The sequence below is a fragment of the Ischnura elegans genome, chromosome 5 (genome assembly GCF_921293095.1).
Source record: "Ischnura elegans chromosome 5, ioIscEleg1.1, whole genome shotgun sequence".
Taxonomy (NCBI): domain Eukaryota; kingdom Metazoa; phylum Arthropoda; class Insecta; order Odonata; family Coenagrionidae; genus Ischnura; species Ischnura elegans.
In genome coordinates this window covers 68,185,471-68,201,321 of record NC_060250.1, presented here as the reverse complement: position 1 = coordinate 68,201,321, position 15,851 = coordinate 68,185,471, and the positions used below count along the sequence as shown (strand labels likewise).

General features: G+C 37.7%; 1 protein-coding gene across 1 annotated transcript in view; it reads left to right on the top strand.

Annotated features, from left to right (window-relative positions):
- The first annotated feature begins 2,943 nt into the window (after positions 1 to 2,943).
- Positions 2,944 to 15,851, top strand: part of LOC124159713 (zinc metalloproteinase nas-36) — a 23,288-nt gene continuing 10,380 nt past the window's right edge. Inside the window, exon 1 of the mRNA XM_046535624.1 lies at positions 2,944 to 3,242. Within this exon, the coding sequence (XP_046391580.1) occupies positions 3,071 to 3,242 (172 nt within the window). The 5' untranslated portion in view covers positions 2,944 to 3,070. The remainder of the gene's footprint in view (positions 3,243 to 15,851) is intronic.

The window sequence follows — 15,851 nt, the reverse complement described above, 5'->3', positions numbered from 1 at the left end:
ACCCTATATATAATAATATTAGCGTGAAGAGGAACTACTAAACTATAAATTTAAAATTAAGCCCTCACAAAGGAAATAAAAATTCGGCACACCTTTATAAATTAAATACTGGCACACTGTAATGATTCTTGAGATGAAACTGAGCTAAAATAATCATAAAAATTAAATGGTGTCCATATAAGTAATATAATTTAATTATTCCACTGAATAATATTGCAGTAGTTCCATGAATTTTGAAGACCCTTCTAAGAATGAAAAACATTAATATTTTATACGTATTAATTACAAGTCTGAGGATAATTCAATGCAATCACACGATCAATAACTCGCTTTTGCTCGCTGGGGGGCTCTGCCCACCCCAGACCTCCCGCAAAAGGCCTGCGGCCTGTTATGGTCATTTCGGTAGGTCTTATAATTTTTGTCAGCCGTTTGGTACTTAAGGATCGTTTTTTCAATAGTATAAATTAAGTATAACGATATTTCCACTTTCATAGGTAAAACGAGCGTATATTTCATTGGAAACAATGAATAACTTAATCAATGTACGAAATACAATGAACTACATTTAACTACAGTTTCATTGATAAAACACTAATTAAAGCGAGTAAATACTAAAAATAGTATGGTTACAAATACGTTTCTGACGTAATTCATCTCACTTTTGGGTTCATATGGAACGTTGAGCATTTCAGCGACTTTCACTAAAAAAGTTTTATAAATACAGTTCGATAAACGCATCGTTATGGAAAGCATCAGTTCGATTAAAATTACTAAGATCAAACGCATAATGAACCCGACATTGCGTGCGCATATTAAATATTCTCCACCCAGGAATAAATTGTTTTAACTGAAAATCATAAAATCGGGCGTTGAATGTAAGTTTCCGCAAAATAAATAGAAGAAAAGCGGAGAAAGAATACGCCTGCAGGGGGCATCGAGCATGGCCCCCCGCGCGACAGTGACGGACTCTACCGACAAGGCTAATGATTCAAGTCGGTTGCCATTATAATTAATCCCAAAAATACCTTAATAAATATTGTTCTAATGACTCAACCTCAATGACGCAAATCCTTGAAATATGAAAAAAAAGTGTGACAGCAGTTTCCATTCGTAAGCTTAAGAGAGGATGATACACACAATAGCATTACGTAGGTACTAAATGTCAATATCTAGTGCAGATGCGTTAGTTAACAGCTTACGATAGTGATTAAATTACCGGCAAGATTATATGCCACTAAATACAAAAGAGAAGGAAATTATTAACAATTTTATGCAAGAACGGATTTACAGGGTTGCGAAAGGGGGGGCGGAGAATCCCCCTTCTCGACGGAAAAAATTGGATTTTTACAGCACCGTGCAAAAACAATACACGAAAACAGATGGTCTGAAATTATTGCTAAGTCTCTAAATTGCTACATTTCCAAATTTTTAAAGATATTCTCTACATAAGTGCTAACACTGAGCATCACCATCGGGTTTCTCCAACGACGTAGCATCATTATCACTCAAGCAAAACCCTACCTCGTAAAACACCGCATGCGATTCACCAGCCTTATCCCACAAAAATATCAATTCACCCCAACGACACATCACTGTTAACGTCGTATGAACAAGTGGTATTCACATAATCTGGTCTTATTATCACCGGGGTGTAACACTTGTAACTCAACAGGTCAAGTTGTTGAAAAGAGAGAAGCACAACGGCAGGTGCTCTTCGCGATAATAGAGTAATTAGGGTCAGGAACTAAAAGGATAAAGGAAGATTGGTTGATGAGAGGTACAAGATATAATGAAAATTAATGGTCCCTTAGAGATACCAAATTAAAAATTGGGGAGGGGGAGAATCAGCAACTACTGACCTAGAGGCAAGAAGAAAAATATTGAGGGAATAGGAAATAATAGTAAATGACCGATTAGAGTTCCAACTAAAGGTACTGCACAAATCAACAGAACAATGATAATCGTAATAGATCACTCAAATTCACTGAAATTAATTGTATTGACCTTAGCGTCATCACGAAATGAAATATATTTTCATGAAGTATTGATGACAGCACTATCAGAAGCCAAAAAATCCCTCGTGAAAAACTATTATTAATGAAAGTATTTTATGATTTAAGTCTAAATATTACAAAATTTTAGAATCTTCTCCCAATTAGTAACAAAAATAGTACCAGCCAATTTAGATAAAAGAGCATGAGACGTAAAAAATACTGTTTGCTCAAAGAATAAAAACAATAAAATGTCCCCGAACTTCAAATTAACTAATTTACAATTTAAAACTATGAGGCTCTACAATTTAGATAAATAAAGGCCACATGTTTCCCCACAAATGACCAAAACACAAATTACTTGAGTACAAGCCAGGCAAAGCTGATGTACCTGAACAATAAAATCATCCTAAAATGACTCATTATCAATCATTAAGAAGATAAATACCTGCACGTAAATTCTTAAGAAACCACCATAAAATCCTTAAATATCCTAAATTCAATGCGTATTAGTTTTCATTTGAATCAGAATACGCTACCAAAATGTCTCGAGTGAAGTAATGGGGATAAGCTACGAATTAATTCCATTTCTATCCTCACAGAAGAAGGCCTAAGCGAAGCACTAGGTGCTATTCATGAATGTTCTAAGCGAGGTTACAATACTTCTCTCCAATAGCGGTAAGACCTTGAAATACAAGGTCGCTTAGGGATAGAAAAAAAATAAAATTTTAGGTCAAAAACCCTCTGAGCTGGTACTGGTCAAGTAAAAATCATTAATTTTTACTTTTTCAAAGTGCAGATAATTATCAAAAATTACAATTTCAAAGATTACCACCAACCCAAAAATACGCTTCAAAACCATTTTGGCACAAATTTCGTGGAAATAACTTCTTATCCTTGCAATACAATTCTCCAAGGCTTTCGCTGTGAACGTGACGGTCGCCATTTCCTCCTTAACCCTATCTTCAAAGACTCCTAGCACGTACCACGGCCACACCAGGGTATCTCCGCGACGACTACTCAAAACGCGGCCAAGGCGATTGCAAGCGGCATATAAAAGAGTGGTTCCATCTTTTCCTATGGACAGTAAGCATTTGCCTCGCCAGAGGTGGTTTCAAAAACTAAGAAGACCGAGGTTTTCAATGGCTCATCCTGAGGTCATCATTTTCCTTCTAACATCAGCATGGGGATTGCCATTAGGTCCAACTTTTGGCGGATATTTCAAGGAAGGGTTCCCTTTCCAAGAAGTAGGTAAGTACCATTTATTAATTTAGGCTCCATCAATAATATGAGCACATCCATCACGATCCTATAATATCAAGAAAGGCCGATTATACGTTATTTAAGTTATTACTGGGCTGTTATTATTGGGCTGTTCAAATTATTTTGTGCTCAGAAAATCGGAAATAAAACCTTTATTTTGTCGGAAAATTGTCACTGAAAATGCTTATCTTCAATTATTGGCATAATATCCCAGATAAAGCCTATGAACACTCCGTATATATACCTTCGAAGTGCGAAGTGGTGCATGAAAAGAAATTGCCTAGTATGAGGGTAACTTCCTAGAATGTGTATTGTTACACGCCAGTGGCTAAGTATGGAGTGAGCTGTATCTTCACTTATTGTAATCAACTTTCAGGTTGACTCACTGAGTGATAATGGCAGTAAGGGTTCCACGGAGGTGGGACGGGACCCTGAGGAAAGTCATTGCTGCGCGACCTCTTGGTGTGCCTAGCGCTAATCCGAAATCTAAATCTACTACTCCGAAAATCTATAAATACTACTACGCAAGCCGCCTCAATATGCATGTGGCGGAAGGTATTAGGACGCCAACCGTTTACAAATAAAAAGGATATGCTCCAACGAAATTACGCCTAGCATTTATTTAAGTCATTTATAGTTCGGGGGATAAACGAATTCCCATATCTATCCGTTCACCAAAATATCTCTTTCAATGTATTTCGAAAATCTTCTCTCGATACATTCGATGAACCATAGCATCTTCAGGGATCTGTCACAAACATTGGTAAATGTAACATTTCTTAAATGTGTTCTCCACGATAGGTTAGAAGATATCGTAATTCTCAGATACTTCATCTATCGCCTTTATGCTAATCTACATCTACGAGGTAACGTGTATACCACCACGAGGGTGTGTGGCACGGAGTGATTCCACACCAGGCATGCAGCACTGATCCTAGCCTTAATTAGAATCCGGCCGGCCTAGGTGGCGGCGGGGTACAGTCCTCGCCTGCCATACTGAAGGTCGCGGGTTCGAATACCGCCTGGATTCTCAACCCCTAACCAGGGCATGAATGTTGTGATTTTCCTATGTTAATTGTTGAAAACCCCTCCGATATAAAGGCCAAATAGTGCTGTTTTCGTGATGATGGAAATAAATAAAGAAACGCGCCCGCTTTCCGCATACAAGCCAAGCATAAAGGACCACACGCGGCCAGACCAGACCAGAATTAAGAGAAAGCTAAAGACACGAACATGCTACCTTGCGAATAAAACTATTAGTTGGAAATAGAAAACGAAAAGCTTAGTCCAAACGAAATGGAGCGTCGGTGAATTTGCCGCCTTTTGACCCCCAACCTCTCTTCCCTCTTGCCAAGCCTGCTCGCAAATGTCTAAGCTATACCCGTCATTGTGACCCACATAGTTCAATTAAACTTCAAATCATGTCTCTTTCTTGCGTCAAATAATATTCCATTCCCGTCTCGATCAAGCCCATCATATTAAGCATGCAATGCTGGGGAAATGGGAAAGAAAGAATCATTGTTAAAATAAACAATGCCTACCGAAACAAAGTGTGACTCGTGGAGAGAATTTTCAAAGCACGGCTATAGTCACGAAAATAAATGCAGGCATTTGACTCATCTGGAGCTAAATTACGGCCGGAACGGCGTTTTGTCAACTCTCAGGAAAAATTAGTAATTATAATTCGGCACTGAGCCGGACGTTTTCAAAATGTCATAGTTTCTTTATACTCAGAGAAACATGATGCCTCACTGTAACTTCTCTTACATGTTTATAAAAATATCGGAAATTTTAGGGGGCTTATTAATGAAAATCATACTTAATGCAGAAATTAAATGAGTGAGGATGCGTTCCGGAACCTAAAATTTTAGAAGTTAAGCAATGTCTCACCATTTATGAGCAAATCGGAAAGGCGTGAAACGTCAACTAAGGTTACGAGTAAAAAGCGTAAGAGCACATAATCTCGGCCACAAATATCACATACATACCAGGAAAAAGAATACGAAATACTTTTTTGAGCCTTACGTGTCGTCATTTTCATATTATGACCACTCCACATCAAGTCAAATAAGATAGGGAGATGTGAACTTGAATCGTTCCAGATTCATTACGATGCGTAAATAAGGACTCACCCAATTATGAAGTAATGAGCGTTTGTTTGCGATTATTCTGTTCCGGGATCTACATCGAACGAGCTAAGCTTTTCCCCTTGGGTCACAGATAATGATTAAAATTTGGATGTGGATACACGTTCACCTCAAACTTAGCATTTCATGATCGTATTTAGAGCTACATTGTTCATTTCAAGTGCATTATTCGCTATTAATTTTTCTCATTTGTGCCTGAAAAAAATTCCTTGAATCATATAGTTGCTGAAATTACGCCCCGTGATTGTCGCAGAGCAATACTACTTAGCTTATGTTAATGCTTTTTCTAAGATGAAGATATTTCATATTAATTCCTCCACTTGTTACCTCCTAATTTTTTAATAATTGTCCAACAACTTTCCTCAAAAACTCACTCGAGGCCATTTGGCCATTCTCAAGAATAGGCCAAAACTTTTTATATGATATAAATTTGTTTGCCCCACTGTTAAAAAAATAACATTTTGAGTCAACTGTTGAATTCTTTTTTTTTTTTAGATTTAGACATATACATTCGTCTCCCGCGTGGCTCGTCAGCTATCCCAATCAAAACACAAACAACAAAACAGGATAATATGATTGGATTAATTACTCATACCATTTTTAAATGAGTAATGTTTTTGTGAATAAACCCGCCAATATATTTGTTGCTTACATTACTAACAAAATTCACCTAGCAAACATCATGCGAGGCTGAACTGAAGATTTGAAATAAACCTAGTTCAACCATTTAAAATTTCATTCATTCGACAGTAATAAATTCAGATATGAATTGCATTAAAAGGAATTAGCTATAATTATTCAAACAATTATTACTTCAAACTTTTCATTTGGAGATTCCAAAGAAACCGTTCACGCCTTTTTCTAGATGCAGTAGGTATACTCCCTCTTGTTGAGAAATCTGCTGCTTTGACGATAGCCTTAATAAGCTAATAACCATAATGTTGATAATAACCCAACAAAGCAGCATGGTGACACGCCCAAGCTTGATTATTGTCATGATTGCTACTTAACAGCGCCACGCATTCAATTTTTTAAACGACTTCTTCATTTGCCTGTAATAAAAATTGCATATGCGTACACAAGTGTCATCAAAAAAGCCAAGAGAAATTTTCCGATTTTTAAAAGCAATTTCCAGGAAACAGAGCATGTAAGGTATAATATTTTGGGTCGATAGCTAACAAAGCAAAAGCAGAAAGGCATTTGAAAATATCAGTGTATACGGTGGAACCTTAAACACAGGAGAACGAGACATTGACTGTTATAAAAACGTATTTTTAGCTGAAGGGAACTAAATCTTTCGAATCACCGAAGTGCTTACAAAAACTGCTGCTTTTTCCCTACTTTTAATCAGCCACATTCCATTTTTTTTAATAGGTCGGTATTCGCATATTGAAATCTTAGCCTGGATATTCCGCGACAACGGTAATTTTTCACTAGTTTTAAATTATGGTACAATATCATATACAACCAACTGCAATTTGCATGTGTTCATCATGCAGACGAAACGTAAAAATAGTTCACAAAGCTTTTGCATTTACGATTATCCTTCATGTAAAGAAATTCAAGGAATCAAATTCCACAGAAATTTCCGAAATAATTAACATACGCTACAAAATCTACACTGCAAAAAGCCTTAGTAAAGAGTCAGCCGAGTATATACAGCACAAAAATGATACCAAGCATTTTTTCAGTGACCTTGAACAAAATAGATAAGCATCCCCAATATGTAACGCTCAGAGGGAAACATGAATTGATACTACAAAAAAAACTCAGCTGAGAAAATCTTGTCTCGGAAGATTTGCTAGATGCTTACATTCTATCATAATGATATAGGGATTAATGGTGGCAGATAAACAAAACCCACACTTCTTATCAAATATTTTTAAATAGAGGAGAAACATAAAAATACTTCACAGTTCCTCAGGAAAGCATAGCATACTTCGCTGTGACTCACTCGCCAAGAGCCACGATACTGTTTACGAAACAACATCATCGTCATAGCAACGGAACCTCCAACTTGGCTGCCACCACTATGAAACCCTTAGCATCAAAAACTAAGAAACAAAAGTAAAACATGGAAAAATACCAGTACAAACATTAAATGATTTCTATTATCTCTCGCTGAGTGATATATCTTCCCGATTACCGCATTCAAATTTTTATACTTATCATCATTAACACAATCAACTAATAAATATTTCAGAATTTTTAATTAACAGACCTGCACGCATATTCTGGAACTCTCTGTCGATTCGTACTTTCTACTAATGGACACGTTAACTGCGCTTAAAGGCACTCACTTTACAGGCATATTCCAAAACTCACTAACGTGAGGAAAGCCGTTACCGATACCGTTATTGGCGCTTTAAGCGAAAAATTGCATTCTGGGACTGGCATTAGCAAATAGTCTTAAAGCAGGGAACTTTAAGGGGCTAGTTATCGTATAGTGCATATCTTCCTCGCTTCAAGTGCAAGATCGTAAGCGTTATTGGAGCTAATTATCACCAAAAAACTGATTACAGGTACGTGGAACTTTAGAATTTACTCTGTATATATATACTGTGACTTGCATGTTACCTCTTAAGGCCTATAAACCAATGGGGAACATGCACGCTTTTTAAAAGTACTAGAATAAGAAGATTCCTACCTCAAATGTGCTCGCCGAAATTTTCGCGGATGAATTATGTTTTAAGCTGACAATGAGTTTTGAGTCTATAAAAAATAATCTTCATCGACTGCTTGAAAACACGTGACGGAGCGTGGGCGCGTTATATCACGGCACGGTATCCACTGATGACAGACTGAGGAAGTGGATAGAAAAACTGTCAATGTAGGGGCTCAAACGCAAATTTGGCGAATATAATTGCTGTTTTAACGTCAAACTTCGGATTGTGAATATATTGGGTTGCCAAGGCATTGTTGAAATAAATAAAGGAGATTGTTTTGGGAGATTTGGAAAGATTACATTGATACAAGTTGATTGCAGATTTTGATATACGTTACACACCTACATCATTTGCTGAATGCAGTAAGTGTATTACAGGATGGATATTCAATAGAAAAACGTGTGAAAACCTTATAAATCGTGTATATCAAGTTTCCTACAAAACCATATAAAGTGCCCCGTCGTCTAGTACCTCTATTTACTCGCTGAAGAATTGCTTGTGTTCAAAATAACAAAAACAAGAGGAATAAGTGGTTGATGATCCACAGAATGGAGTTAAATACATTATCTATATTATCAATGGGATATTCTAAACGTAAGTACACTTTAAAATAAGGGTTACCGTACGGTTTTATCGAGTCGCCAGTTTTTCTCGGATGACCACCAAATTTTGGATGAATCACTTATTTCACTTTGTAAACATCCCTATAAATATACCTATTATTCTGTCTATTATAGGATCAAATTATACGGAAAGTGGCTGATTACGAGAACAAATACTGATTATGATTAAACCACGAGGAAAAATAAGGAATGTAACGGGTGGCCGACCTCTCGTCGCAAGGAGCCCCTAACAAGGGACATTCACGAAGTGTCTTTCGCCGATATCGTTCAAATTTGGTAGGGTAGTAGTGTTACATAATAAAAGCACATTTTCAAAATTTCTCGTGCTCTTAAGCCTTGTGACATAATAAACAGGATATAATAAAGGCAGTTGAGTTTTAGACCTGAAAGCGAGTGTGTCGTGATTTTTCTCCATCTTTCCCCTGTGAATCGGCGCACGCTACAGGAATACACGAGAAATAGGAGGCTTTTGGCAAGGTAAATTCAATATTTATTACTGCGATGCCCAAAGCGTTCGCTGCATGTCAAAGCAGAACCTAAAATTTCGACTCGTTTTTGCTGTCGGTCTCGGTTCAAAAACAGGAACTCGAGTAAATACAGCGTAAATAGTATTTGAAACTTATTTCTTTGTGTATCAAATGCTTTTTTATTTATTTTTAACGATCATTTGGATCTCAATCTTGGACGATTCTCGCGCTTCATCTATTCGGCGCCTTTCCATCTAATCCTTCCATTTACCCATCCCCTTTTCTTCTGTTGCATCCTTTCGCTACCCATATCCAGTGAAAAATCCAAGACAAGCAAGACGTCAAAATCAAAATAACTATCGGAGCCATACGTAAACAAATAAGTCGCCAATACATGCCAGATAAACTAAATAATTTGTCACCTATTTCTTCCGTATCTGTAAAAGTAATTGAAAATTTTACCTCCCATCACATAATATAAGTTATTTCTCCTTAGGTAAATATATTTCATGGTCTAGTTATCATTAGTCATAATAATAACATATATTAAAGATGGACACATGCACGTCTCACATTTCAGAATATTTAAATCGATATTTTAATTTAAGATAAAGTTAGTACGCACAAGTAATAGTTTTCAAAATAAAAGTATGATAACTATAACAACAGTTACATAAGCGCCTTTTTAGCGCTTATTTTTTTCTGGATCTTGCGTATTTTACTCTTCACTTGTTTTCTTCTTAGATTCCTATTGGTCGCAACGATCTACGCCACCAACATCAGTGACGTCTATGGCTAGGCCATTAGAGAGACGGATTCACGGACTTTCACTTAACCGCCCGGTCATCAGAATACGATGGCAAAGTGACTGCCATTAGCTGTAAACCCTTCGCGCTTTAAGTTGCTCGCGTCCACCCGAGTTCTGGAATAAGGGTACTGAAGATAAAGGAAAAAGGAAGCTACATTAGTAAACAATCGTTATTACGCATAGGTTTGAATTGAAATCTTACATCGGTGATAGCGGCTGTACTCAGAAAGAAAAAAAAACTCAATATTTGAGAATGAGCACTGAAGAAAGGGGGTAGTCAATTACAATTACTAATGGAGATCAGTAATTGAGGCACAATAATAACCTTCTATAACCTCACCGACAGCTACCATCTATGGCTTCAAATAATATGACCAAGGTCTGCAGCTGCATATGGCTGTAGCCGCACTACTTGCATGCATATTACGCATAATCGGTCTCCGAACATTCAGCCAAACATTTATCGGAAATATAAATTATTCTAGTACTAGACTTGAACGCTTAACAGGAGAACTCGTGTTTTTCAAAGTAGTGAACGAGCGTATTTTATTCGAATTACAGAGAGAGACAAATTCTGCCATAATATAAAACGAAGCAATAGGGCTTGCTGGAAAATCAAAAAATGCATAGGGACAGCCTCCGACTTAAAAATATTAAAACAGCAGATAAATTCATTTCATTTAGTTCTAATTTAATTATGCTAGCCACAAAATTCACTAACAGCTTGGGAGGTCAAATTTGAAACAAGATAAACGGCAGTTTTCACAAGGGGCTTACGGCGAGGTCCGTACCTCCTGGAGGTCACCTCAATTCATTGTGATTGTCAGCAGTGTCCTTGGGGAGTTAAGATGACAGAGTGTGCATATTTTAGCTATTCCGCCATGTGTTACACCTAAAAAATCAAGACAGGGGTTTATTACCTCCCATTGAATAGATAATATTATACAAGATAATAAAAATAAGGACCAATAAATGTGAAATACTCTGCCAAAACTAAGACCGCGGTCTGCGAGCTAGCAACAATGGCATATGCCAGGGAATGTTCCCAGAGAAATAATATCCTAATTATACCAATGCCCATGGTAAAATTTAATTCTAAACGAAACGAATTATTAGCGGAAAATAAAATGAAATAGGGTGGTTTCCTATTATTTTTTTATTGCCTAAATCGAAAGATTATTACTCATGGAGTACGTATTTCACGCTTTTAGATTTTTACATGACGATATCTATTTTTTGCGATTAAATGAAAAGTGAAAATTTTCAAGCGCGCGAAAACGCGACGCGTAAGTATGAATGCCGGGAAATCTCTCCGTGTGACATATTTCTGGTTCCCGCTGCCGCCCTGTGAGGTGACCTTGAGGCGAGTTGAGCGCTGATACGACGCAGGCTGCTAGCGGGTAGCTGAGTACCCTGCTGGCTGGTAGCGCTTGGCTTAAATAAGGATTATTAATACCGTATCAAATGAAGAAAACTTTCCGACCTTAGCCAGTTTTAATAAGTGATTATTAAGACATGTTTCCCTGAGCTCTGCCCCTCATGCATGCATTGGTAACCTCAGACGATGTATAACTTCTATCTTCTCGTATAGAAACTAGGTCCCTGTGACGTCACGTGGAGTGGCATCGCATGGGCGCCAATCTGGCCCTTTTCAAATGAGGATAAAAATGTACCATTGCCATTGCCATTCGTCTAAACCGGTATTTCTAATACGAAATAATTTGTATATTATGAATACAGTAATGGTGGGTAACGAATCGCAATCAATGCCTTTCGTTTTCTTTGATGAAGGAAACTACCCTATTCTTACGATACCTACCAATAAACTCATTAAAGGGAGCCGTTCCGATTAATTATTTTTCGAAATTAGGAATACATTGATGGAAAAAAATGAAAAACTGATGGAAATGAATTCCTTTAAAAATCATTAAACATATCGTCTTCGATTTTCCTGTAAAGAACAAAACCACAATGACGCATTTTTTTCAGCTCGTGCTGTTATTTTATCACAAAATTGGTTAAATTAAGCTGCCTGAAATTTGGAGGTATCTTCTCATTTGGAAAGCATAAGAACATAGTAATTAACAGATTAACTTGAACGTATAGGCGCAAGAAATAATTTCTCAATTTCCCATGCGATTTCACTATTTAGATTTAGTAAACTCCACTAAAAAGCTAATAAGTGATTACCACAAATTGCTATCATCATTTAAGTGGAAAAAGGTAACAGATCTGTACTACGGCTGATGGAATGCAGCGTCAGTCTGATCTTACCTGCAGCTCTCTTCCCGTAACACTACGCCAATCTACAAACTTTCAAGCTAGTTCAGCATTCGTAGGTTGGACATTTTACAAAAATTAGCACGAGCAACTTTTGTGAAGACATTAATGTTATTACTGGCTGACTCGAGATCCACTTCGTATAAAATGAAGCAAAATGAGGGTGGTAGATAATTACCAGGTTCGGGAAGGCGAGAGTCGAAGATGGGAAGACACTGTCAAAATGCTACAAAGCCACTCATTAAATGTTTAATACTTCGTATTTACTTGCACTGTGCCCGACCCTATCTCGCCGCACTGGTTACTGAGTTCATAGATTGCCGTCCTACGAAGCCGATAATTTTCCCGGCCTATAATAGGGTTGCAGAGTATTTACACAAATCAAATTAGAAATAACAATAATTAACCACACATATGCATGGAGCAAGTCACCCCGCTTCCAAGACAGTGGCGTAGTCAGGAATTTCGTCCGGGGGAGGTCCAAAACCAGGGGGAAATTTTTTGAAAAACAGGGTACTAAGAAGAGGGTTTTAAACTAATTTCAACAATTTAAATAATCGAAAAAACTTCATTTGTTAAAGAAATATTTTGTAAATTCCTGATTTTCAATATTTTGTTTTCTTTTAGGTAGGAAAATTATTGTGTTTTTTACATTTCTAGGGGAGGGTCCATACTACCCAGACCCCCCTGGCTACGCCACTGTTTCAAGACACTCCGCACTTAATTATAACCAAGCGCATTCCGAATATGTGTGCAAATAAATCAAAGGCAGCTGTCGTGACGAGGGAAGTTTTTGGAGAACGATCATTAATACTGAAATTCGATAAATCACCATGAAGATATAATAAAAAAATACAATATTAAAGATTAGGCTCATCCATCAATAGGGTTATAAGGAAACTTACACGAAATTCACCTGTTGAAAACTTTGTCCCGGGAGTTTACTCAGATGCCGAGGGCTAGTGTGATGAGGATGGATCGGGTGGATGAAAGTAAATAAAATACTCTCGACAACCTTAAAAAAATAAAAGCTAAAGATAGTTAAGTCTCACCATTATGCATTTCAATAACCTGCGAGGCCCTTAAAGATTTCACTTTAATTATTCCTCGGGATTCCATGCGATACTTTATGGTGACAATTCGACCAAATTAATATGGGTCGCCATGGTCGCTAGGAAACTGTTTACGAATTAGCAGCGATATTACTGCCGCGTTGCCACAGCAACCAAGACTCCCAACGTACAACCAAGACAACCAACTCCCAACTCGCACGCTGTCCGGTACACATAGTAGGTATACTTAACAATAGCCTAGAAAGCAATGAATTAACGGCACACGATAGGTAAAATGCCGCTTTACTATAGTTAGTCATTATTATGCCGTCATAGTCTCGGAAAAGTGCATGCATTGGTGCATGCTAACCATGTTTTCAAGAAAACCATAAAAACGATTAAAGCTAATAACAAATAAAATTTTTCCCGAAATACCAAAGCGTAGAGAAACGAATAGATTATACATTAGTCAAGTAATTCTTTTAAATGTTACATTTGTGGATTAAATAATGAATAATTAGAGAAGGCGTCGAAAGAGTTTAAAGAACCTAAGTAGTCATCTGAATTAAAAATGATCTAATCGAAAACAAGATGAGACATCTTATCGGCGTCAAATAAAACGTGTTAAGCATTGAACCCATGCAAAATGATGCATTTAAAGACGGATGCTGTCTAAAAATTTCTTTAATATTCACTAACCAGGCGCTTAGGCCACATGAGGTACCAGCGAAAGGATTGCGCCCTGTGGTTGCTTTGACTCACATTCCTCGAGTAACTTCAGTGCCCTTGTACGGTATTCCTAGTGTTGCGATGTATTTTATTGTAATCTTAAAATAACTCGCTATCTCTCGCAAAAGAAAGCACTTCGCAGGGAAAAACCGCAGACCACAGCTCGTGCCTGCATCAGAGGCGAACACAGGGTGGAGAAAAATAATTTAAACATCGCCTGGTGGTTTAATCCTGGATAGCTGATGCCAGCAGGAACCAAAATTACCAATGACGTTTTGGTCGAAAACGCACCATATTTTAACTACAGAAACTTTAAGCCAATCGCTCCGATTAGCCGCGAGTTTGCCCTGTAGTCGGATGTCTTGGATAAATCGCGATATCCGGCAGGCAAGGCATTCGAAGTCATGAGAGTCCACAATTTTTCTCCACCCTGTATATATCATAGTCCGGAGGGGGGGGGCGTGTTCCCTCCCTTCGTCGTCGTCTCAGCTACGAGAGGCGATCGCGCCTGTCACGACACTTCGGCCGTATTCGACAAATTTAGTTCGACGATTTTGGCCCTTAACGTTTCCCGCACTCTCTAACGCGTACCTGCGCTAATATTGCTTAATAATAACTTAAGATGACGGAACGCAACTAGAAGGGGAGGCCATGATCAATTTAAGCGCTACTCATTTGAAATCATGACTTTCATTGATATTTTATGATTAAATATATACTTCATTTCAAAAATGGAGTATCACTGCATACCGCAGCCAGAACCTCGCGCATGGTTAATTTAACTAATGCGGTAGTCATTTTTTTATTTTGCATTCCTTAGTGCGGGAATAGAGGCAGGGAGGGAAAGAAACCTAGAAAAATTCTACACACTCTTCGCAAATTATTAATGCACTGGTGTGTTGATACAAAAGTTATTGACATATAAATCGTAAATTCTATGAGATAGCCCTTATTTCACTTATTTTATACCAGCTGCCGCATGAGAAGATTTACTTAAGTGCTAAATGCCACTATCTATACATAAGCACGTACAAAACTATCAATACCTTACATGAACCATGGCAAACCTTCATTCAATAAATATAATCTTACTCACCATGATATGCGTTCTTGTTTTTTTAGAGGGCACTCTACGTAGACGTCAACACTTTGCAGTAAAAACATATTTTGCAATCTACAGACACTGTCTTAACCTTGAATATCTTATACCTCTTCTTTATTCCAAATTAATGGGAAGGGAAACTCCTTTATTCCACAATCGTTTTTATATCTCTTGCCTACACTTCTCTATCCACACCACCAGTGAAGCTTCTTCACTACATCATTTAGGATAAAAGAAAAGACTCACATAATAACTAGGGCCAGAAAAATATTGTGAATTAAAGTCACGTTACATAGTATAGTTAACACTTCCTACTACCCTTTACCCATTTCCCAGGCCACAGACGTAACATTGTATTCTCCTTGCTTTTGAGTTTTCTATGGTACTCAGAAGCAGGGGCAGAGCTAGGAATTAAGGCTGGGGGGTGGGGGTTTAGGTGCAACTAATACCAGGGTGTGTGGGGGTATATATGGGGATATAAGCAGTATGTGCGAGATTAATAAATTGCGGAATTTTAAGTGAAATGGTCAAAATGGTGAGTTTTATGGCTTTCTGAGGGATATTTTATTCATCCTTACACTATTCTATTAGTAATATCAATTCAATTAAATAAAATGGATTAAACTTAACAATTTCTCTGAGCTCTGGGGGGGGGGGGCTTATACCCCCAAACCCCCCCCCCTTCGCTGCGCCACTGCTCAGAAGCACCTCCGCTCCGCGTCT